The sequence below is a fragment of the Taurulus bubalis genome, assembly GCF_910589615.1.
Source record: "Taurulus bubalis genome assembly, chromosome: 20".
Classification (NCBI taxonomy): domain Eukaryota; kingdom Metazoa; phylum Chordata; class Actinopteri; order Perciformes; family Cottidae; genus Taurulus; species Taurulus bubalis.
Genome location: NC_136608.1, coordinates 14,111,390 through 14,133,926, shown reverse-complemented (window position 1 = coordinate 14,133,926; position 22,537 = coordinate 14,111,390). Strand labels below are relative to the sequence as shown.

The following is a 22,537-nucleotide window of genomic DNA, read 5'->3' as shown; positions in this document are numbered from 1 at the left end:
CAAACATTACGTGTGTCGGTATGTCACTGCGTCGTCTTACATGAGCTGTTCAGACTGACCGTGTCCCTGTTGGATGCGAGGAAGGCTGTCGGTGCATAATTTCGGCTGAAAAAAGAAAAAGGAAAAATAATATTTAAAAGGCTCTTCATGTGGTAATTCAGCTCCAGGAAACATGCGGCGGAGCGACGGCTGCTCAAATCTAATCAAAACAAATTATCCAGAGTTTGACCGACGCGAATAAGGACTTGACAGACTTGAGGTAAAATCTGTCAGATCGTCTTTCTCATCAAGTCTCTGACACCGGTCGACCTTTTGACCTTTGAAACAACGGCATTCTTTTGTTATATTTAAATGTTTGATGTGATAGAATCAAAAGGTAGTACATAGAGGTTTTGCTGGCGACGACTTTGCAAAACATGCATTTAAAAAAGGGAAAAAAATATCAATCTTCTAATCTGTGTATGTAGCAATGTGTAGATTACGTCCATGTACTTTGAAATGTCAAGCTATTGGTCTGTTATTAGTGCGTGCCATAATACAGTATCTAGTAATGACAGTATTGTGAAGTACTAACGGGGAGGAGGAAAAGTTTAATGAATATGAATTGACTTTGTTTCAGGTTGTCATTCTCCAACACACAGGGAGGAAGTCTAGAAAGAAAAAAAACACTTTTAAAGCGGAAAGTTTCACAATTTGGGATATATGCTAATTATTGTAGCTTTCTGGTGGAGAGTTAGCATTCACATAGATATGAAGGTAACATTGTGGCCAAATGGTTGGATTTGACATGTTTTATACTCTTCTGTAACCGGTCCTTTTTCTAACACCATGCCTCTAAAGCCCAGCATTAACGTAACCAATTTGTTAAAACTGTACAAAAGCTGAATTATGTATAGAAACAACAGTTTTTGCTTGACAACTGCTGTAAAAAAACAACACATTGCTGCCTTCACACTTTGTTTTTTGTACGGCTCAAACAAACAGTAATAACGCAGCATCATTAGTTCCCTCTAGAGCGGCTGGGAGGTGGATTTCTTCCATGTGACTCCGGCTTATCCCCATTTTGCATCTATACTGTCGTTAAGCTAATTGGCTAACAGTTGGACCAACTGGAGTGAAACCAATCTACGCTAACTCTCCGCTTCAAAGCCGACTGGAGCGATTCCCAAAACCTCAAAGTAGTTTTGAGTGTCACACAGCAACCTTGTAAATGTGAACGTGCCTCCTCTGTTATTATTACTCGAGCTGAAGGAGTCCTGTGAGTTTGTCTTGCAGAGATAAAACTCTATTACTTTAAAAAAAAGACTTGTGGCGCTTGAGGTCACCGTTCTGAGGTGAAGATTTGTTTTCTCCCAACACGTGGAGACGATGATGAAATGTTGAATCCTTTTCCATAAGGGTCTGATGAGTAGCTTATAGTATGGATTCAAAGTGTGAGACATAATAAAGAAATTAACACATTTATTAGTGTTAGTGTGTGTTCAATACAGTTTAAATGGTTGACTTCTTTTATATTAAATTGAATAAAGGAAATAGAACATGTCATAAACAAAGCATGCAAATACTTTTCCGTACTTTTGATGGGGGGTTCGTTGCATAATTTGGAGAAGGGGTCAGTTTTCAACATGCACCTTATGCAGTCCTCCAGTAAACGTCTGCAGATGTTAGACACAGTAGCCGAGTAATGCATGAACTCTAAGCTATTAAACGTGAACGTGTTGAAATGGGGCCGCAGATGAGCAAAATATACTGTCATGTCACGTTCAAGGGGCGCACAAAATGTTTCAGAGCGCCACCACGGCGTACTATACTAGGACACTGAATTGAGCCATTTTTATGACGTCTATCCGAAGACTTTTTGAAAATGTCATTTTATGAAGTTTTCTATGATATACTATGTGACTTAAGAAATGTAGTCATATTATAGGCCTTACAGTATAGAAATACTATTACATTTGTATGTCAAACTATACTATGATATTACATACTAGAGGCCTGTTATGATTTTATATCAACACTGCTGACTCGTTCCCGATTCTTTCAATTCACACGGACATAAACACTTATTTTTTTTGTATTTCTTCCTGATGTTGTCATGTCTGAGCAACGACAGAAGAATTGGGAAGAATTATTTTCTTTTTGTGCACATTGTTTTATGGATGTACTTCATTCAACACAGTAGTTTGGATCTCAACCACCAGCTCCAAGCCGTGACCTCACAGGTGCGTCTCTGCAGCAGAAGGTTCCCCGTCTCCTCTCCTGAAGCCCAGTGGAAATCCGTCAACCGTTCCCAGAGACTCATGACACAACGAGTTGTATAAAACTGTCATTACAGTGATTTATTATAATGAACCATGAAAATAGCCAACCAGTGCAGTGTCTGTGAGTCTCTCCCCTCCACACAAACATACACTCACACACACAAATAAAAAAAAAGAAAGAAAAAGAGACAAAGTTGAAAAGTCCAGAGAGTGAGGAAAAGAATAAAATAAAAAAAATAATGCTACAGTCACAGAAACATTCAGCTTTGCCAAGAAGAGCGTTCATATTTACAACCATATTTGAAAAAAAATGGGATGGGAGCAAATTGTACAAGCATAGAAAAGAAAAGCAAATATTTACAACCTGTTCCTGGTGAAAGCTGGAGTAACCACCTATACATTAAATTACACTTTCTACAAATAACCATCGATATTCAAAAATAAACCGCTAACGTCCTACCTGTGGGCGAGGCCACTCCGTCTACCTCAAGACTACACACTCGTTACAAGAATTCACACACACTTTCCGCCTTTAAGCAACCATACTCTTTCACACCCTATAACAGGCACACGCACGCACACAAACACACAGGCGTACGTACACACACACAAACTCACGAGTGCAACCTCCCAGGATGGTGAGGCAGGTTCCCAGAAATGGGTCTTTTCTGAATCTGCAGCGGTGAACAGATATTTGTTGTTAGACAGCGGAATAAAAAAAATAAGTGTTTATTTTTTTTCTCTATACAAAAAGCTTTCTCTTTGCTATAGTGAGCCACTAGATTATAACAAATAAATGGTGTAGAGAGCCGACAACAGACGAGAGAGCAAGAGAGAGAGAGAGATGAGGAAGTAAAAACGAGTAACTGACAAAAGGAGGAAGAGGAGGATGAAGGAGAGGGTTTAGGCTGGAATGTCCATCGATAAACAAAGTGCGGGGGCCTTACAACGGGGGTCCAAACAAGACACAGAACAGAGAGCTTTCCTCTCCATCACAGGAAGGATATATAAAAACAAACGGAGGCCAGAGAGAGCGGGCTAAGAGCACCAGGAGGATCGTCCATCTTCATTTTCAGCAGTTTGTCTTGAAGATTGTGTCACTGTCCGTTTTTTCTAAAATCGTCTGTCCTTGTTTTGTTTTTAGTTATTTCGTAAAAAGTATCCTTTTATCCCACAATCAGCTGTTTTTCCACTGGCCATGTGTGTGTGTTCAGGTACATAGAAAACATATCTACAGCGTATGATACACGCCCCTCTCCGGCAGAGTTCTCAGGGGCTGCCGGGGCCCGACAGCAGGGGCCCGGTCAGTGCCACCCTGTGCTCAGGTACCCGGAGCTGTGGAAGGGGGTCGAGGACGCAGGAGCCCCACGAGTCCCAGAAGGCATCTGGGAGGCCTGGCCTTGTTGAGTCTGTTGGGGAGGTGGAGGGGGAGGCGGGGGCAGTCCGGTCTGCTGAAGGGACGTCGGGTACGCCGACGGGGCCGCCGAAGGGTTGGCGGGGGCGCCCGGGTGCAGCAACGCTGTCTGAAAAGCCCCCAAGTTCTGAAAGTGGAGGGGCTGCATCTGGGCGTTGGTCGAGGGGGCGGGGGGAGGGGGAGGTGGCGGCGGAGGAGCGGTGAGCGACAGCAGGGTGCTGCCGGCGGTGGGCTGCTGCTGGGAGGTCTGGACCTGCGGGGGAGGAGGAGGAGGGGGTGGAGGAGGAGGAGGGGCGGAGGTCAGCATGAGCTGGTGCTGCTGGATGGGAGACGGCTGAAGGCTGACGTGCAGCAGGGTGGAGCCGGGCATCGGGTGTGGGGGCGGAGGAGGAGGCGGCGGCGGTGGAGCCGCCGAGCTCTGATAGTGCACGCTGTGTGGAAGAGTCTGCATCAGGGGCTGAGAACCAGGAGGGTACTGGGTGGTGACGACGGGTTTGAAGCCGGAGAAAGGTCCAGCGGGTGAGGGGCTCTGGCTGGGAAAGTACGCCGCTGAGGCCGGTGCTGGTGGTGGAGGAGGGGGAGGCGGTGGTGGAGCACTCTGTGCGTTGTACTGGGGGAAAGCAGCTGGGCCGGTCTGAGTCTGAGCCTGCGGCTGGGGTTGGGTTTGAGGCGGCGCGGAGAACAGCACCCTCTGGCTGCGGTACGGACAGCTCTGAGGCTGAGGCTTGGGAGTGAGGAGGAGGGAGGGTCCAGGGTAGTGGACCGGAGAGGAGGGCAACGGGGCGGGGAGCAGCTTTGTGGGAGTCAGAGGAGCCGGTTTGGGTCCCGCGGACTTGCTCGGCGGCTGGCTAGTCGGATTCGGCGTCCTCGGCCGTCCGTCACCGTCTTCCTCCTTCGCTGGCCGACTGGGAGGCGGAGCAACAGGACCAGGAGAGCAGGGCTGCGAGGGAAGAGAGCGAGAAAGTTAAACGGCTGCTGACAACTCGCTGAGACGGGTCAGATCCACCTCGTGCGTTTAATGCTGACTTACTGTGAGGGTTGGAGATGGGCAATCCCTCAGAGCAGGTGTATCTCCGCCTTCTGTCTCACCATCTATAGAGAGGAGAACCGTATTATAAAAACATTGATGTAAACATACATCTTTAAAAAGAGTTTCCTGGCTACATATTTCTATTTACCAGATTTCACAATATGTCAAACGCTTCCTTTCATGCAGATAAGTCATTTAATTGTATTATTTATTCTCACCTGTGTCTTTGTCTTTGCTGAGCAGCAGAGCTCTGTGGTAGCTGCGTTCTCGGGCCTGCTCTACAGACGTAGACGACGTCCTACCAAACATTAGGGATCATCACAATCTAATTCCTAGTTTGATACGATTGGTACAGTGCACATTAGAAGTCGTCCGATAGAGGATTTAAAAAAAAGGGCCAATATAATAAGGATAGTTTGGAGCAAAAAAAACACAATAGCTCTCCTTTGCAAACAAAAAAACAATCTCAATGAACAATCTCTGACTATGATACTGAATGAATGAACTGAAAAACTAAATAAATCTGGGTGACTGAAGATCAAACACCTGGTCAAATATACCTAAATAAATAGCCAATGTACATCTTGAACTGTTAAAAGCTTGAGATACAACCTTCGTGGGGAGAGGCATACGGATAAAGGGTCAGAAACATGAATATAGCCGCTGTTTACTAACTCCATCACGAGAAAGAATAATGCGTTGAAGGTTTTGGGAGTTTTTAAATGAAAAGGAATCAGTGAAAAACAGAATTCGAGGTATGTTGTGCGTTTACTGGAGCGCACTGTGTGTGGACACGCCCCCTCTACCGGCCTCAAAGCACAAGCGCTCTTTCATGGGGTGTTTAACGGTTGTTCAGATAATTATAGGGCGTTAAGCACATGCAAACAGGTATTTTTCAGCAAAAAAAGGGCCCTTGTGAGTCTGGAGCCTTCAGGTAGAACGTTGATGTTGTAGTCGGGCACAGTTCTCCGCAGGTTAATCAATTAATTTGACCTCTACACAAGATATTGTTTATACACTACACAAACTAACATGAGTGACTGGATAATAACAAAGGGTGCTTCATGTTTTGTTGTAGAAGTAGTTTAGAAACATACCACTGTCCCTCTCCTCCTTCCTTCTCTTCTTTCTCTCCAGGCACCTCCGCCTCCTCACTTGTCTGGGGCTCCTTTACTGCGGTGGTGGTGTTGGTGGTGGTGGGGCTGGTGTTGGTGGAGGGGGTGGGGGTGGCGTTGCAGAGGGGGGTGGGAGCAGCGGGTAGAGGAGATTCACTGGTGGTCTCCAACGCAACAGGGAAGGCGTCCACAGCCAAAGGCGGCCCGGCGGAAACGGGAGAGCTGCACTCGGTCTTGGAGCCGCTGCGACGAGCTTCGCGCTGACGCTTCCTGTATTCTAGCAGGGAAACCTGCAGAAGCACAAACCTCAATGTCATTCAGGAACAAAGAGCATGTTTTATGTTCAACCAGCAGAGGGCAGCACTGGGACAGTTACTCAAACAAAGAGCAGCATGAGTCAGTTCATCTCTTTGGATCTCCGAGAGAGGATGTGGCAGAAAACGGGCTCATGTATCTCTACTCGTGTTAACGTCACCTAATGTACGTTAGAATCAAATTTTAACGTATTTACAGTATCTATGGTTTGCTTCATGGATTAAGAAGTAAAAGGAGTGAGTAAAATGTAATCGCTCACTCACCTTTTTCTTCTGTGGGGGATTCTGTGCAGACCCTCCTCCCTCGCCAGAGCCGTCCCCATTCAGTGAGCGTGAGAAGCCGAGTGAACTTCCCTCCTCAGTGCAGGGGTAAAAGAGCGGCCCCTGGCCTTCACTGAAGGGGGGCTGAGCGGCAACCAACGACACCGTCACGACCGAGGCGGCCCCTGCTGCAGCCCCAGCTGCAGCCTCGGGCCTGAAGGGAGATACCAGAGGCTCCAGGGTGTGTGAGGGGGTGAGGTCCCTTAAGTTCGAGTTGACTGGAGAGAAGTTCAGGCCAGCTGGTCCAGTCGGGACTCTCTCTGGGCTTTTTATCCAGCCAGTAAAAGAGGAAGCACATGTTTCTGCAGACGAGGAGGCCTCATTACTCGCCTCTACAACCACGCCATCTGCCCTGTCCTCGCCAACGTCCATAGGCTCGGCAGCCGGAGGCTGCGGACTATCAGGAGCCGGCACCGTGGCTTCTGTCAGGGTTCCTTCTGAACTGGGAGCCACGACAGTGGGAGAGGAAACCAACGAAGGAGGACGATCGGCCTAGGAAAGGAAGGAGGAATCGACGTCAGGGGACAGCCAGATAAGAAATGAAGAACATTCATCCTACTTATAAGTACATTTGCTAGATTGGTCATTTAAAATTGTCTCAGCAATGATGTTCTCTTCTGAATAATCATACATTATGATTACATGTTGTTTTACCTGATACACAATGAAGCCATAACTTTTCGTCACAATGTACATTATTTGGTGCATCCTTCACTCACCTCTTGCACACTGGGTTTTCGGCTGACCTCTGGGGAGCTTTCCACTGAAGATTCACTCTGTGTAACAAGAACAGATTTAGTTCACTCCAGTTCTTTTACTCGCGTCAACAAAAGTGCAAGCTTTCCACCCCCTTACCTCCTGAAGGACATTAAGTGTCTGTGTTGGGGTGGTGGGCAGGGGCTCTGTACTTGGCTCCTCTGTTCGGGGACGCGGTGGGGTAGCCAGTAAGATGGGGGTGGCGGGTGTCTCCGGTTGTTCGACCCTGGTGGGCGTGGCACAAGGGGAGCCGTAGGGCGTCGAGCTCTCGGACATGCAGGCATCTAACGGACTCAGCCGCCGCTTTTTCAAAGGTGTGGGCAACTCTGTCGGAAGAAATGTGGGGTGTGATTTAGCCATTCATCCAGTATTTACCAATATGTTTTTTTTTGTAGCTCATGATTCAGGTTTTAAATGTGGATTTGAAAAAGCCTGTTTTCAACCTGGAATAAATGTTAATGTTCCACTGGCTACCTACCTGGTAGAGAGCAGATACCATTGTAGGGTAGGGGGCTGTCAGAGTCTCCATTAATGGGGGGGCTGAGAGGACCCTCACTGGGCATGAGGAGGCTCGGTCGACTGGCCGGGCTGGTGGAGCCCTCCTCTTCCAGAGCTTGCTTCAACCATCGCTGTAAGAACGAGCAGAGGTTCAAGTAAGCCAACAATGGTTGCAGCTAAAAATCTGCATTACAAGAAACTTTACAGGTGTTTAACACAATAAAAATACTCATTAAAAGCAAAGCTACTGACGGACAGAAAGGCAGTGTCAACAGATTGTGTATGTTTTTCCAAATGTATCAAAAGCAGAATAGGGATATTTCTGAAGTAGTACCTTCTTGCAGGAGCCAGTGGTCGGCGGTGTTTCAGGCAGTTCTCTGGAACGCCGTCTCCCAGTGGGAACTCCGGGAGTGGTGGGGCTGCGGTTTGCCAGGAATGGGGACGAGAAGCGGACGTAGTGTTTGGGGGTGCTGTAGACCTGCGGAGAGCAGGCCATGCCCGGGAGGGCGTTCAGCTGTGTGGCGAGAACTTCAGGGTCGCTGCTTATTCTCAGCGGCCTCTCCGGGACCGGCTCTGGGGTTCGTACTGCACAGAGGTCCTGCATCTTCTCTCCTGCCCACTCACTCACAAAGTGCTGTTGAAAAGAGTTTGAGAAGATTTATCTTGACAGTCTGTAGGGTTGCATAATTTTTGACCCAGATATTAGACAAAAGACCAAAATATATCTGATAAAAGTATATCAGAAATAGCAGATGCCCATGCAGAAATAGAGCTCTGGTACCTTTTTAGTTTTGAAGTTCTTGCCCCCCATGCGGTGTCGGTCAGGTGCAGGTGAGCTGCTGTGCGGAGGGCTGCTGTACGGCTCTTCGTCGAGGACGGCCTCCGGCTCAGGTGCAGTGAGCATCTCTCCTTCGGGGGCGTCATTGGTCAGAGGCTCCAAAGACTCAGTCGGAGAGCCAGGGGCCAGGTCGGAACAGGTGCTGATGGTGCGAGCTCGCCGGCGCTGTTGACCAATGTGCGTGCGGTTCCTTGAGAAACTCTTCCTGTTCCTCGAGCTTTTGACCTTGGCCGGCTTTAACCCTGGCTCCTCTTTCACCTCCAGCAGCGGCTGTGAGAAAGACTGAAAAAGAAATGCATTTATTAAATTGATGCGAAGCTAAAAAGGCAACCACAAACATGTCCCTGTGCCCACTAGTCATATAATCCTTGATATGTAGTTTGTGTCTCAGCAAGTGATGATTTGACCAGTTATTGCTCAAATGCAGTTACTTTATTCTCTCTACAAACAATACAAATACAATGTTTGATGCTGATAGAACACAAGACAGCTTTGATATCCAGACTTCTGCAGTCTATTGCTCACACACCTAAAAAGAGGGGTTTGTGTCTCCATGTTCTCACCTGCATGACAGTTGGAGAATCGGCCATCTCTGGTGTGGCTGGCTGCTCCTCCTTGATGTCACTGCGGCCCCCGATTTCCGTCTTGACTCCGCCAATTCTTTCCAGGGCCTGCTCTCTGCGCTTCTCTCGCTTTTCCATTCGGGCGAAGGCTTGCAGGATGGCCTCCATCTTCCTCTCTTCTCGTGTCTGCAGAGAGAAAGGCGTGGGGTTCGGAGGAAGGGGTGATGGATGACGGACGGGAAGAGGGCGCAGAGACATTAGTCCATGGAGCACTACTCTCCCACATAGCCCCAGAGGTAGCGATACAAAGGTTAATGTGTGCTACACAGCGAAAGCCGATCAAGCTGTGCAAAGTGCAGAGCGCCGAGAGAAAGAAAGGTGTAAAAGTGGCCCCTTACTTTCATAATAAGGGAAACAAAAAAAAAGGAGAGAATGTCAGGCAGGAGCAACAGGACAAATGTGGTGAGGATGTAAATGGACTTTATTTATATAGCGCTTTTCTAACTTAACGGAGAAAGAGCTTTACAATTATACCCCGACACACCAGAAGGTTGCATGTCTAATGTGTTCCTCTATACATGATTGTGCCACAAAAACCCCCAGCTCTACCTCCACCAAAAATAATAAATACCCAAACAAAGAGCTCCACCGTCAGTCAGAACACCTCATTGAAAAATATTTTCATACGACGAAACATACTGGAACAGACATATTGCTGAGAGATCAGGCTGAAGACAGGTGTCGGTAAAGACGAGACAGTTAGTACGCTTGTGAATCACCTCGGGGAGATTTGGGTGTGGGGAGGCTGGTAGATGGGTGGAGGAGAAATTTTGCTATGAATGGGTCAAGTTTACCTCCTTGTGTTTCAGTCCCTTCCAGCTGGAAGCCGCCCCGACAGGGAGATGGGACTGCTCCGCTGGGTTGGCCTGAATGGTCAATAAAGAGACAGCCTAGTTTAGAAGAGACATGTCCCCCCTAAACAAGGCTTCACAAACACTGGACAGGGCAAGACTAGTGACTCCCTGATCTGGTGGTACAAAATAGGTCGGGGTCAGGTACTGTAGGTGTTGGATAGGTTAACGTAATATCCTATTAGAGACGATACTGCTAACTTTACGATATCTAGGTAACGGGTGTTTTCTGAACAAGCTGATTTGTTTTAAATTTTCAGGGTTCACACCGGCCACTTATAACAATCTCTACATCACAATAAACGTTTATTAGGACCTCTTTAAACTGTGCGGATTTGGGCGGCAGGGACTAAACTTGAAATCGTAAAGGTAAATGTGGTTAAAAAAAAAAAAAAATCTTTAGTCTTCAATCCAAAAACTGTGGTCGCCGATTGCACATGGAGACATCCTGTTTGGAGCTTTAGAGACAAAACACACTAAAAAAAATCAAAATCAAAGAGGTCAAAATTCAGACAGTGTCTGAAATACGTCACCAAATTCTCACCATGTGCCGCTACCACCAACCAACCAACCAACCAACCAACCAACCAACCAACCAACCAACCAACCAACCAATCAGAAGAATAAACTGACCAGCACAACATTATCTCAACCCCATTGTGTTTTTTTTAAATACAGTTCAGGAAACAAAAACCCACGTGCACGGGTGACTCTGGCAATAAACCACGGCCAAAGATTGTATATTGTTCTGCTGCAGAAAGAAGAAAGAAAAAAGACACGTGTGCACCAATCACCTAAAAACAACGGGCGGAGGTGCAGTGGTTAGCACTGTCGCCTCACAGTAGCCTCACACTTGGTTCGGACCTGCGAACCTGGGGCCTTTTCTGTGCGTTCGCTAGGTTCTGCGTAGGTTTTCCTCCAGGTGCTCTGGTTTCCTCCCTCAGTCAGACGGGAGGAAAATGAGGTTAATCAGTTAATCTCTCTCTCTGTGTCAGCACTGTGATTGACTGGCGACCTGCCCAGGGTGTCACCCGCCTCTCACCCAATGTCAGCTGGGATTGGCTACAAGGATAAGCAGGCACAGCTAATGGACGGGCCTTCAAACAACCGTGGTTATTGTCCTTAAGGGTACATTTGTAACTCGCAACCAGGTCGAATGCAGACTTAAGGCACTAGCAGGTAACCCAGATTTTGTCTACACAGGAAAACCAGGATGTCTTTTCAAACAAACAATAGGGGCTCTTGTTTAAGTAGACAAAATATCGTGCCAACACACAACAATGTTATCTCCCCCGCGCCTTATCGCGGCATAGATTTTCAACACCCACGTGCATCTACTATGCTTGTGATCGGCAGTTTATGAATGCACACTTCTTTGATCCAGCAGCAGCGCTCTCTCCTGGGCCACATTCCATAGAAACCAGCCTATTGGATCTCCCAAAGTCAATATGGCCCTGGCAACAAGGCGCTGCCCTCTGCAGCCCCTCCTCTCTCTCTCTGCCTCCCTCCCTCTCCCAAATATCTATCGCTCTCTGGCCGATTAGCAGATCTGTATGTTGGCCAAAGATGAGTCAGCACTTTACACCCCGGGTCCACCGTGTGAAATGAAGCTGACTGCGGGGTAATTTCCAGAGTGAGAGTGTGTGTGTGTGTTTGTGAAGTGAAGTGAAGTGCACCACGCTCGCCTGTGTGTGTGTGTGTGTGTGTTTGATACCATCTCTCAGACATTAGACTGTTAGGGAGGGGAAAAAAGAGGGTTTGAACCAGTAATTGGCCATTTCAAACTCGCAATGAAGGTGAGAGAGCTATACTCAAAACTAGAATGCAAGCTGGGGCACGGATTCGGCTTGCATCGATCACACAATATACTGGTTTGTTCCCACTGACGGGAGGAGATGGCGTTTTAAAAAACAGCTATGTGGCACTGGAGGCCAATTCATTTTTGAATATGCTGGAGGAAAAAAAACGGCAACAAATGAGAAAAATAAATGTCACTGCGTAATGACAGACAAGCACAAAGCCTCAGTACTGTGAGGAAGAGGGAAGCCAAAGCTGCAGGAGGGAGAGAAAAAAATAAAAACCACAAGTAGGACTGAGCAAAAATATCAAGAAGGGCATGGACATAGGCGGGAGCACTAGCAATAGATAAGTGATGAAGAGGAGGGTAGTTTAATGGAAGGGAGATAGACAGCTGCTCCTATCCAAGCCACAGCACCCGTAGCAGACACATCGTTTGGTCAACACCAACAGCAACAGGGGACATTCTTATTTGTATTGTCACTTTCTCTGCTGGGTGGCTGCATGGCAAAAGAAAAAGCTTGTAGCCCCTAGCTTGGCACACTTACCATCTTCCTCCTCCTCTCTGCAATCTGCTCCTCTGACTCCATCTCTACTTCATTGCTAACGGAGGTTTTGTCTTCTAGATCCTCATATAACTCAGGATCCTGTAAGAGGAGGGGAGAGGGGGGTATGGCGCTTTATCACGGCTGTTCAGTCAGTCTAGCTACAGACTAGAGGGAGACAGGTAAGAGTGTAGGAGAGGTGAGGGAGGAAGGAAGGGAGGGAGGGAGGGAGGAAGGGAGATAGGTAGGTAGGTAGGGGCAGAGAGAAGCAACTCTGCTACTTTTTGGGGGTCAATTTGTGCACAAAACAAACATGCTCAGAACTCGTCTTTGGTCTTTCACTGTTGTTCATAAATTATGTTCAGCCTCTTACAGAGCAAACCACTTAGCAGCTGACATACTCTGCCCTAACTTCAATGTGAGCCTTTGGTTGCAATATGACTTTTACACATTTATTTTATCTAATCTGTTGGTACATCTTTTATCTCATCATTCTACAATTACAGCTGTGAAATAACTCTGCAAAAAGCTTTGACATTTTGGGATGTCTAAACGACAGTCTTAGGCTAGTGACACACTGGACTTATTTCTTAAATGGTCAAGTACCACGTTTTTTTTTTTTTTTAAATAAACATTGACACTAAAAGCATTTCTCTTATTTCTAACTGCTAAATGAACCGAAACAATTTGACTTGGTCATGGCAAGTGAAATTTGGTTTTCTGGAACAGACGAGAAATTCTGTTACTTTTAACACATCCAAGAGAAACGCCATTCCCCGAGTGTGTGTCACAAAAGGGTTACGCACTGCAACACAACTCTGCCAGACGAACGGCACAAAGGCGTCTTGTACAATGACAGTAAATCTGAACTATGTCGTCAAAATTCTTAGTGGGGGAGGAGGGGGACAGAGGTGAATGCATAAAAGAGATGATGGGGGAGAAAAGAGGGAACTAAAGAGCATGTAGTGACTAACAATGGAAAACACATGCACAACACATTTAACAAAGATCAAACAAAATTGCATGCATGAACCACAAGGATAAATGTATATTTACAATAAATATGCCATTGTAGACAGTCTAAACATGTAACATATGAGCAGTTAAGTGTAAAAGGAGGATGAGAGCGTGTGAGGTTTGTGTGCTGTTCATAAAAGTGTAATCTTGCCTGGTTGTTTGAGATGGAGAGGCGGAGAGGAGAGAGTTTCCTCTGTTTGCCGTCGCCTACGATCTTGCTCTTCCCGTCGCAGTCTAAACCCATGTTCTGGTTCTGGCCCAGGTCGTCCCGGACGGTCTCCTTGTCCTTGCGACTCAGTCGGCGCCGGCCTCCAGAGCCCAGGTTCTCTGTGGGCTCGAGGTTGTGCTTGAGCACCGGGCACTCCTGGTTCCCCTTCACACAGGCACAGTCCACCTTGTATTTACTACGAGTATGAAGAGAAAGAAACACAAAAGAAAGAAATATGAAGTTAGAAGGCAAAATGATCTTGCCTTAGCACTGTGGTTCCTACTTTACTCTTATAACTCACCAGCTGCCATAGTCATAATCAAAACCAATGGTGATCTCTGTGCCTTTGAGGATAGGCCTCAATGAGTAGATGTATAAATGCAGCATGCCATCCTCAACGACGTGCCGCACCTGAGTAAAGAAAGTAATACAATATTATAATTGTGCATAAGGGCTGACATGATTGAAACAGGCAGGATTAATATACTTAATCAGTTTTTGAGTAAGTATTTACTTACTTCAGAGTTGGGGGTGCAGGAGCGACGGATGAAGCGTGCCTCGTTGCCAAAGCTGCGAGCGTCCACACACATCTCCAGTCCGTCAAATTTAGAATAAAATAACACAAAGGGGTACGGCCTAAAAAGGGAAAAGCATAAATGTTAATAATTCACATAAAAAGCACACTGTAATGAACTACAACCCATAGCCATCCATCCCAAGTCCCCAGAGCTCTTAATATCATTTAATTGGTTTGACCTGCAAAAGAAAAAGCTGCAATATCTAATTTCCTTCTGAAAAGTGACTAGTATTCTGACCTCTTGAAGAAGTATCCGTTGGCCTCGAACTGCTGTCGAAGCATGAACTTCCCCCTGTACTCAATGATGAGGGAGTCTGGGGCCAAGTCTCGCACCGCCTTCAGGATCTTCTTGTTCTTCTGAACTTGGCTCTGCAAGAGAGAGACACTCTGGCATGAGTGCAGATCCTGGACAAGGAACAAATTTAGTTACACCAAAATACAAGGAGAAAGCGGTTTTGGTAAATTGACTACATGCTTAGGTAAATGGACATGATCCAGGTAGACATGCCCTGCTCACAACAGATTCAAATAGTGGGTGAGGTTGGACAATCAGACTTTACTGTACAGACTGTGAACAGGTTTTTACCTCCACAGGCGGTTTGAAAGAGGCGGGGTGCGTGTTGTACGCCAGGCTCTTCCCATCGCCTTGCTCTTTGACACGCAACAGGACCTGGACGTCCTCACTGTACTGATTGCTGCTGGCCTCCTCGTAGCGCTCCATCCACGTCTTGAGTTTGTTCTCCCACAGAGACGGGTGCTCTGTCGGCTCCTGCTCCGGAGCAGCACCCTGAGAGAGAAGAAAGAAAAACATGACATTCGTTAGTGCAAATGGTTCAAGTTTTGACAGAAGACAACAAGACTCTGAACACAGAGTGTTGTAGTCGGTGAGTTTACCTTAACTCTGGAGGACTTTCTGGAGCCTTCTCGGAAGGCCTGCCAGACAAAGAAAAGACGTAAAAAAACGTTATTAATTGAAGTAAACAATAATATATAATGAGGATGTTATACATAATGTTCTTTGACTTGGTTCAATATAATTAACTAGTAAAATCTGACCTTCTTAGCTCGAGCAGAGGAGGCTGGAGACTCTTTATCACCGCTCTTTTTACGTTTTTTATCAATCTGCTTAGTGCCAAGGCGCCCAGTGGTGAGCGTGATGGTGGTAGGCGTGTGTTGGAAGGTGGAGTAGAGCTCTAACGGCACCTCATCTCCACTCTCTGTAGCACTGGTGTCACCATCTGAAGAAGCAAACAAAATGCATGTTAGTTATGAGGAGGGAGTGCTGAACAAAATACATCAAAGACTACACTCGGCTGTAGGACAAAATGAAGAGCTGGCTATGTCACAGCAATGGAAAATAACGGTACAGATTAGAAAAGGAGTTTCTTTTTTTGTCCAGCAGGTGTCAGCGTGGCTCAGGCTCAGGCTGAGTGACCTGCAGGGGGAGGAGGCTGCATCCTGACAGCCTGCAACCTGCTGGGTTTAATAACAATCTGGCCATTTACTGCAGCAAAGAGGCCAGGAAAACAGAACTGAAAGATCCATCTATGTGCTCTAACCCCTCACAACTTGCTGTGGCGGACGCAGCTCTCAAAAGAACAACTGTCTGCCTGTATTTCATCTAACTTTGTCTAAACATATTGCATCTCTGTTGAACATAACGGTAAACAAAAATATTACGGTAAGGCAAGGGCGGTTTATTTGTATAGCACATTTCAACAACAAGGCGGTTCAAAGTGCTTCACATAAAACCATTAAAAGCATCAAAATATAATGCAGAAGAAAACAAGATGTTAAACAATTAAGAACATTCATTTTAAAACATAAAAAAAAAAGATAGAATAAAGGTTGCAGTGCAGTTTAAGAAATAAAATGCAGTAGTGAGATGCATACATTGATATCCTTGAATCTGCTGTTGCCTTTAATTTAACCAAACAGAAAAGTCTTCAATCTGGATTTAAAGGAGCCGACTAGGGCCAACATATACATATTTGTAGTCTTGCTTACCAGACAAACACTCTCGTTTCCTGGTCTGCAGCAGGATGGCCCTCTCTCTATCCAGGTGTCGTGGTTGGCAGCGTTCACACAGGTAAGTCTCAGGAATGTTCTGTCTGTCGATGCCCATGCAGTCGATATGCTGCCAGGCACTAAAAAAAAAAGAAGAAAGAAATCAGAACAAACGTTTTTTTAATAACATTGACGCAACTTCAAGCTGTGATTTAAAAGTTGAACAACAACTTTAAGCTACATTGGGAACACTATTAATTTAGATTGTGAAGAAAATCTGGCCAATTTACCTGCACTTGTCACAGCAGATCATGTAGCCGTCATCGTGGGTGAAGCCACAGATGCAGCGGGTGATGTCAGCCCCGTAGCTGCCATCCTCTGAGGTGCTGAGTGTTGTGCCCCTGGATGCTTCGTCCTGGCCTCCTGGAACAAACAACCCCCCCTCTCCTTGTCGGATCAACATGGAGGGGGGAGGGGAGGCCGGTGGAGTGGGTGGGGGCCGCGCCCCATAGTTATGGTCCTGATGGAAGGAAGGAAGATAGGCGGTCACCGGGTTGTAGGTAAATGACAGTTTATCATCGGGATAATTCACTAATAAAAATCACCTAAATGTGTAAGTAGACAGTCGTGGTAAAGACAACTGATTCCCAGGCATATGAGAAAGGCCACGACAGATTATTTTCATTGTCAATAAACCAATTGTATTTATTTTATTATGAATCATTTGAAAACATAATTTCCTAAAGCTCGAGTTGATTATATCTAATGTCTTGTTTTATACGAACAATGTTCAAAACCCCAAAATACTGGATTTAGCATAAGACAAAAAAAAGCAACCAATTATCACATTTGAGAAGCTCTGAACATGAAACATTTACCATGCTTCCTTAAAGTATTACCTGAACGATTTATATATCGTTATATACATATACAGTTTACTATACATATACAGTTTACTATACAAAAAGCTAAAAAAGGATTAAAAGAAGATGTATCTCTATTGTAGGAGTTCAATTATGGAACAACACTAACATGAATGTAAGAATGGTCAACTCGTTTTTGGTTTTCAAAAGGATTGTTTATAAAAAAATAAATGAGGGTTCAAAGTGTGAATGAAATGTATGTATATACATTATTTTATTTTTCTTTATCTGATTTAATTGATAATAATTTAGGATAGGAATATATAAGCATTATGCTTCTACCTTTTTTTCATACCTTTTCAGTCTTTCTTTTTTGTATATTAGATTGTGGCTTTACTTATTATATGTGATGATTGACTGAAACAAACACATACATGCATATTTTATTTAATTTCCTGTATCACTTAGAATACTACGGTCAATGTTCCATGTTGACCTAAATAGGAGCCAGTCAATGAGTAACAGAGAGGGAGGGCTCAAGGGTTGTAGGTTATTTGTCTTAGGGTGTGTAAGGAAGAACGGTGTGTGTGTGTGTGTGTGTGTGTGTGTGTGTGTGTGTGTGTGTGTGTGTGTGTGTGTGTGTGTGTGTACTCACGGCGTAAGGCAGGCCAATGTAACTGTGGGAATGGTGAGAAGTGCTGCTGTAGATCTGGTGTGGGTAGCTGGACTTCTCCACCACCACAGGGCTGGCCTCCACCGATTCTGGTCTGCTGAGCACAGAGACAAACGGAGAGCACACATTACTGTACACCGAAAAGCTCAGTTGACAAGGTTACACAGAGCAATTGTTCTTCCTCAAACACTGTTAGGAAGTGTGTGTGTGTGTGTGTGTGTGTGTGTGTGACAGTATGCTTAGCAGGGTAGCTTCTGCTGGTGACACAGAAGTAGAGTGGTAATAATATGGGTGCATGCTAAACACAGTAACACTGTCAGGGGACCTGGGGCAGTAGGCCACTGCACACCCAGTGGGGGAAGTACATTAATAAATGTACAATTACGATTTGTGCTTTACTTGAGTATTCCCCATTTCATACTTCCACTTTACTCGACTACACTTATGCGTAGTGTTGTATATTTTACATTTCACATCAATACATTTATCTGACAGCTATAGTTCCTAGATACAATATTTTACACATGAAAACAAACTGCATTTCCATCCTAAACTTCCCCTCCTTCAAGTAAATAGCCCAAAGAGGTCAAATTATAGAGAGAAGAAAAATAATATAAAATGTATGTTGTTACATCGGCCATATTCCTGCAGAATGAGTGGTTTTGCTTTTAATACTCAGTCCATTTTGTGATAATATGTTTGCTTAAGTAAAGGATCTGAATACGTCTTCCAACACTGGCTGCACCTGCAGTCACGTCACCTTGCCTGTAAAACTCAGGCCTTAGAGTAATAATACTACTTCATGTCAAACTAAATGAAGCGTGAACCCACATCCACAAGGCAATCATTACAAATGTGTTGTGTGTCGTGCACACAAAACAACAAGACACACAACCATGCACTCCTACAAAACCAGTAGATCCACTCTCCCGGGGATCTACTGTTTGGCCGTTTGAGACCAACCCACCCTTATTATGACATGACTAATCTATTTTCAGTTGCTGAAGGGGTGGCTCTAGAGGAAGAGAGAAGTGGAACTGGCATTACGCATGGCATGAGACAAGACAGTTGGGTATAAAGGGGGAAGAAAAATAAAGAGGGAAACAGTTCAGGACAAGCACGATGCGGCCGCTGTTCAGATACACGAGTTAGTGGATCAATCGTGCAAAAACAGCACTTAATTCTCCGCTTTATACAGAGTCATAATCAAGAAAACTGTTCCAAGGTTGGAGACAAACAAAACCTATGTAGGAGTGTAGGTACGTGACAGCTGCTGAGCTGGTTTCCTTCTCTCACAACACTAAAAAGTACAGCAGCTAACTCCACGAGAGCAACTGCCAACAAGTTTCTGTAAACAAGGCAAAACAACATGAACTAGCTCACAAAGCATACTGGACAGCCTCTCAGATATACAGAGCAAGATGGGTACAAAGGACTAAAAGACTACGGGAGCCATGCTGCATTTCTGCCTATGAAACACTGTTCAGATTTGATTACAATGTGCCATATTTTGAAGCTTTTTATTCGGAAAACTCGCAGCAAAACGGTGAAAAGAACCAGCCCCTATTTGGAGTCCCAAGGTAAAGTGTTGATACGATACCTGCGTGAGCCCTTCTCAGCCCTATCGCTCTTGTTGCATGCTGTAAGAGCAATGTGCAACACTTCCTGTATGCGTTGCCGCTCAAGTATTCACTGTCAAAGCGAAAAGCGTAAGTGCACGCATAAGGTCTGGAGGCGGACCCACCGTAAGGTAGGTGTGTGGGTGTGTGTTTGTGTGTGTTTTTGTGAGTGTGTGCACAAAAGATTAACTGACACAGAAGAATCTAAACTGTTTAAGTGTGTGGAAAGAACCTGGCTTAGAAGATGGGGAGAATTTAAAAATCATAGTTAAGAGAGTGCACTAACTTTCTCCCATTAATGGTTAACCAGATCAAAGTCTATACTTTATAATACATGGATTTAAGATCTGACCGAAGCGCTTATCGTTAAGTGATTACGGTAGGGAATTATTCATAAAGGAATTGGGCTTTCGCACTCTTTCAGTTTGACCTAGCAGTGAATCAGTGAGAGGCAGCGATAAGAAAGAGATGTGAGCCAGCCTGTTCAGTGGGAAGGAAGTAAACGTGTTTGAATGCATGTGTTCATAGCTGGAGGGTTTTATCATTCATGTCTCTGCTCCTGGGAAGTGTGTAAAAGGTCCTAGAGAGTTAGCGTCCACATAAGTAATGATCATGGCAGACTTTGCGTCATGCACATGAAAAAAAAAAAAACAAGTGAGAGAAAGAAAGAAATGAAGAGAGAATTTTTGAGAGTTCAAAGTAAGGCGTGTAAGGGACGCACTATTTATAGCTCATACGTGTCAAGAGTGTTTAACAAAGAACAGATGCGATTTTAAAATGCAAACACCTGCTGAGAGAAGGTGGAGAGGCAGAGTGGACGAGCGTGGAGAACGGAGAGATCGACAGCAGAAGGAGGGGGGGAAAGCGCACCGAACAGCCAGCGGCAACGCCTTCCCTCCTTAAGCTTTCCTACTTGCTGCTATGGCAACACTACGTATTCCGCTTGACGTGTGTGTGCGTGCGCGCGAGCGGCGGGCTCCGTGTGTGTCACCGTGGACACATACTGCATTAGACAACAGCTGCTGCTGCTGCAGCCTTCAGGAGGAACGTGACGCTGTTTTGCTGGTGAGTAACCAGCCCCGCTATCCCAATCTCGGCTGGCGCGCTCACAATACTCCAAAGATCTGCGCCTGTGTGTGTGTGTGTGTGTGTGTGTGTGTGTGTGTTCGTATGCTAGGGTCCAGCTACCCGTCGGTCTAGATGGGACCTGTGCAGCAGCAACAGCAGCAGGTTGAAGCCCGTTTCAAGCTTGTTATCTGCTTTTGAATCAAGCTGCAGCAGGCGATCGGACGGACAAAGCGTGAGGGAGAAGTCAAGGAAAAGGGCTTACTCCCTCCACCCGAGCGGCAGCAGAGCTCCGGGGAGTGGAGAAGGTGGGGGCGCACTGGGACTGTTTAAGGCGCCATGTTTATGCGAGGGCCACCTGTCACTCAGGGCCAGTGACCATGGCAACAGACCGTGCGCAATGCAGAGGGAGGGGAGCGAGGGACAGATACCAAGGCAACAGCTCTGATGATGGCTGGGGGGTGCAATGCCTCTTTTTTTTTTTTTTTTTAAAGAGACAGGAGCCCCCTCCATAAGTTGATGATGTGTGTTATACTAAAGTCACACAAGAACCTCTTCATTTATTTGACACAAAAAAAAGCCGCGGCAATGTCCTTGACAGGACTATAGGAAACAGAGAGGAGGGGCGACAGGAGCCTTGTTGCCATGGCGCCATGCACCATTTCGGTTTCACCGACTCAATGCAGCGTACACATGTGCAAACATCGAGCTACGGCATTAGTAAAGGATCAAGATAAATCATGTTGCGCATCCTTCACACAGCCAGCCAGCACTATAAACACAGTCACAGGCAGACATACATCTCCATTCTGGGATTCCAGTTTCACAGATGTAGTTAATAGCTGAACACTGAGAACAGTCAATGTGATGCGCAATGGCTGAGTGTAAGTACAATCAATGGCAAGACTGAACTGTCCATTAGAGCAGGCACTTGAGGCGCCCTGCTTCCATGAACTGCAAAATCCCATTCCATTAACATCAACTTTGTAAACGTGGGAGAAGAAATCTATGTGGAAAGACAGAATTTAATCAAGCCAGGGAGTTAAGACAAATATAATAGAGCTGCTTTAATAATAATAAAAGGGCATGTTGGGCAGAGAAGAGGGTGACAGAGGAAATCCTATTGACTAAGAGTGTCAAATACATGAGTGCAGCCAAATCATTAAAAGGGTGAGAGATGAGAACAGTGGTCGTGAAACTGAGAATGAACTTTTGGCAAAGACGAATAGCAAAGATATTGAATGAGGGGGGCATTAAAAAGGTGTGAACAGGGAAGGCTTGGTGTATTTGTCAAGTGTTACTCACTCTGAGCCTGCAGCCATGTCCAGGTATGAGGTGTCTGCTATGTCCACCCCTACTGGGATGACTATGCTCATGACGTTCTCTGCTGATCAGTTCTTGTCCTACTGAGTCCAGAGAATGGGAGTCCAAAACACTGAGGCATGCCAGCCACAGCAGTCATTGCAGACATCTAAGTGCATCCACAAGGCCTGAGCATGTAGTGGGAGAGAAGAGCAAAGGGAAAAGACAAAAGAGACCAGTTATTAATGTGTACACGCATCATTACTAGCATGAATTGATGAACAGTTTCAACAATGTGTGATTTATTTCATACCGAGAACAAAAGCACATGCAGGGCTGCAGCACCAAGCAAACCACAAATCATAGTGAAAACGGGGTATTTCCAAGACACGCAAATACACGATTCATACTTTCAGACCAAGAAACAGTGTTTGACATGGAAGTGTTTGATAGGAATTTCCCCTCCAACAAAGCTACCGAGCTGAGGTATTGACTGATGACACGGGAGAGGACACAATACTGTAAAAGTTGAACACCTGCGCTGCTGCTGTGAACTGCGCTAAAGCAAACCTCTACACACACACACACACTATCTGCGATTAATGCAGAAGGCTGCACTGTAAGGAAGCTCCCACAAAGGGGAGCAAGAGAACACAGAGCAGCCAGCCGCCATGAAAGGAGGGAGGAAAAACGCAACAACACAGAGAAGCCATTTTTCCCCCTTCGACTGAAAAGGACTGCTCTATTCTAAGCACTCAAACATACGTCGCCAAAAGAAGACACACAACAACCCACAGAATCTCTACACATGGTATTGATATGAAAGCTTACATTTTGATTGTT

At 45.7% G+C, this 22,537-nt stretch overlaps 1 protein-coding gene across 1 annotated transcript; it reads right to left on the bottom strand.

Annotated features, from left to right (window-relative positions):
* Nucleotides 1–2,323: 2,323 nt before the first annotated feature.
* Nucleotides 2,324–21,768, bottom strand: kmt2e (lysine (K)-specific methyltransferase 2E; the record flags this gene model as incomplete). Its single annotated transcript, XM_079236170.1, has 24 exons — nt 2,324–4,615; nt 4,706–4,767; nt 4,924–5,003; nt 5,803–6,110; nt 6,399–6,947; nt 7,175–7,231; nt 7,311–7,537; nt 7,690–7,840; nt 8,044–8,343; nt 8,491–8,817; nt 9,111–9,296; nt 9,965–10,036; nt 12,367–12,465; nt 13,532–13,784; nt 13,890–13,999; nt 14,107–14,224; nt 14,404–14,534; nt 14,752–14,952; nt 15,060–15,098; nt 15,222–15,403; nt 16,173–16,312; nt 16,463–16,692; nt 17,691–17,805; nt 21,698–21,768. 24 exons carry the CDS (start codon nt 21,766–21,768, stop codon nt 3,566–3,568), a joined length of 5,058 nt encoding a protein of 1,685 aa, XP_079092296.1. The 3' UTR covers nt 2,324–3,565.
* Between the last annotated feature and the right edge of the window lie 769 nt (nt 21,769–22,537).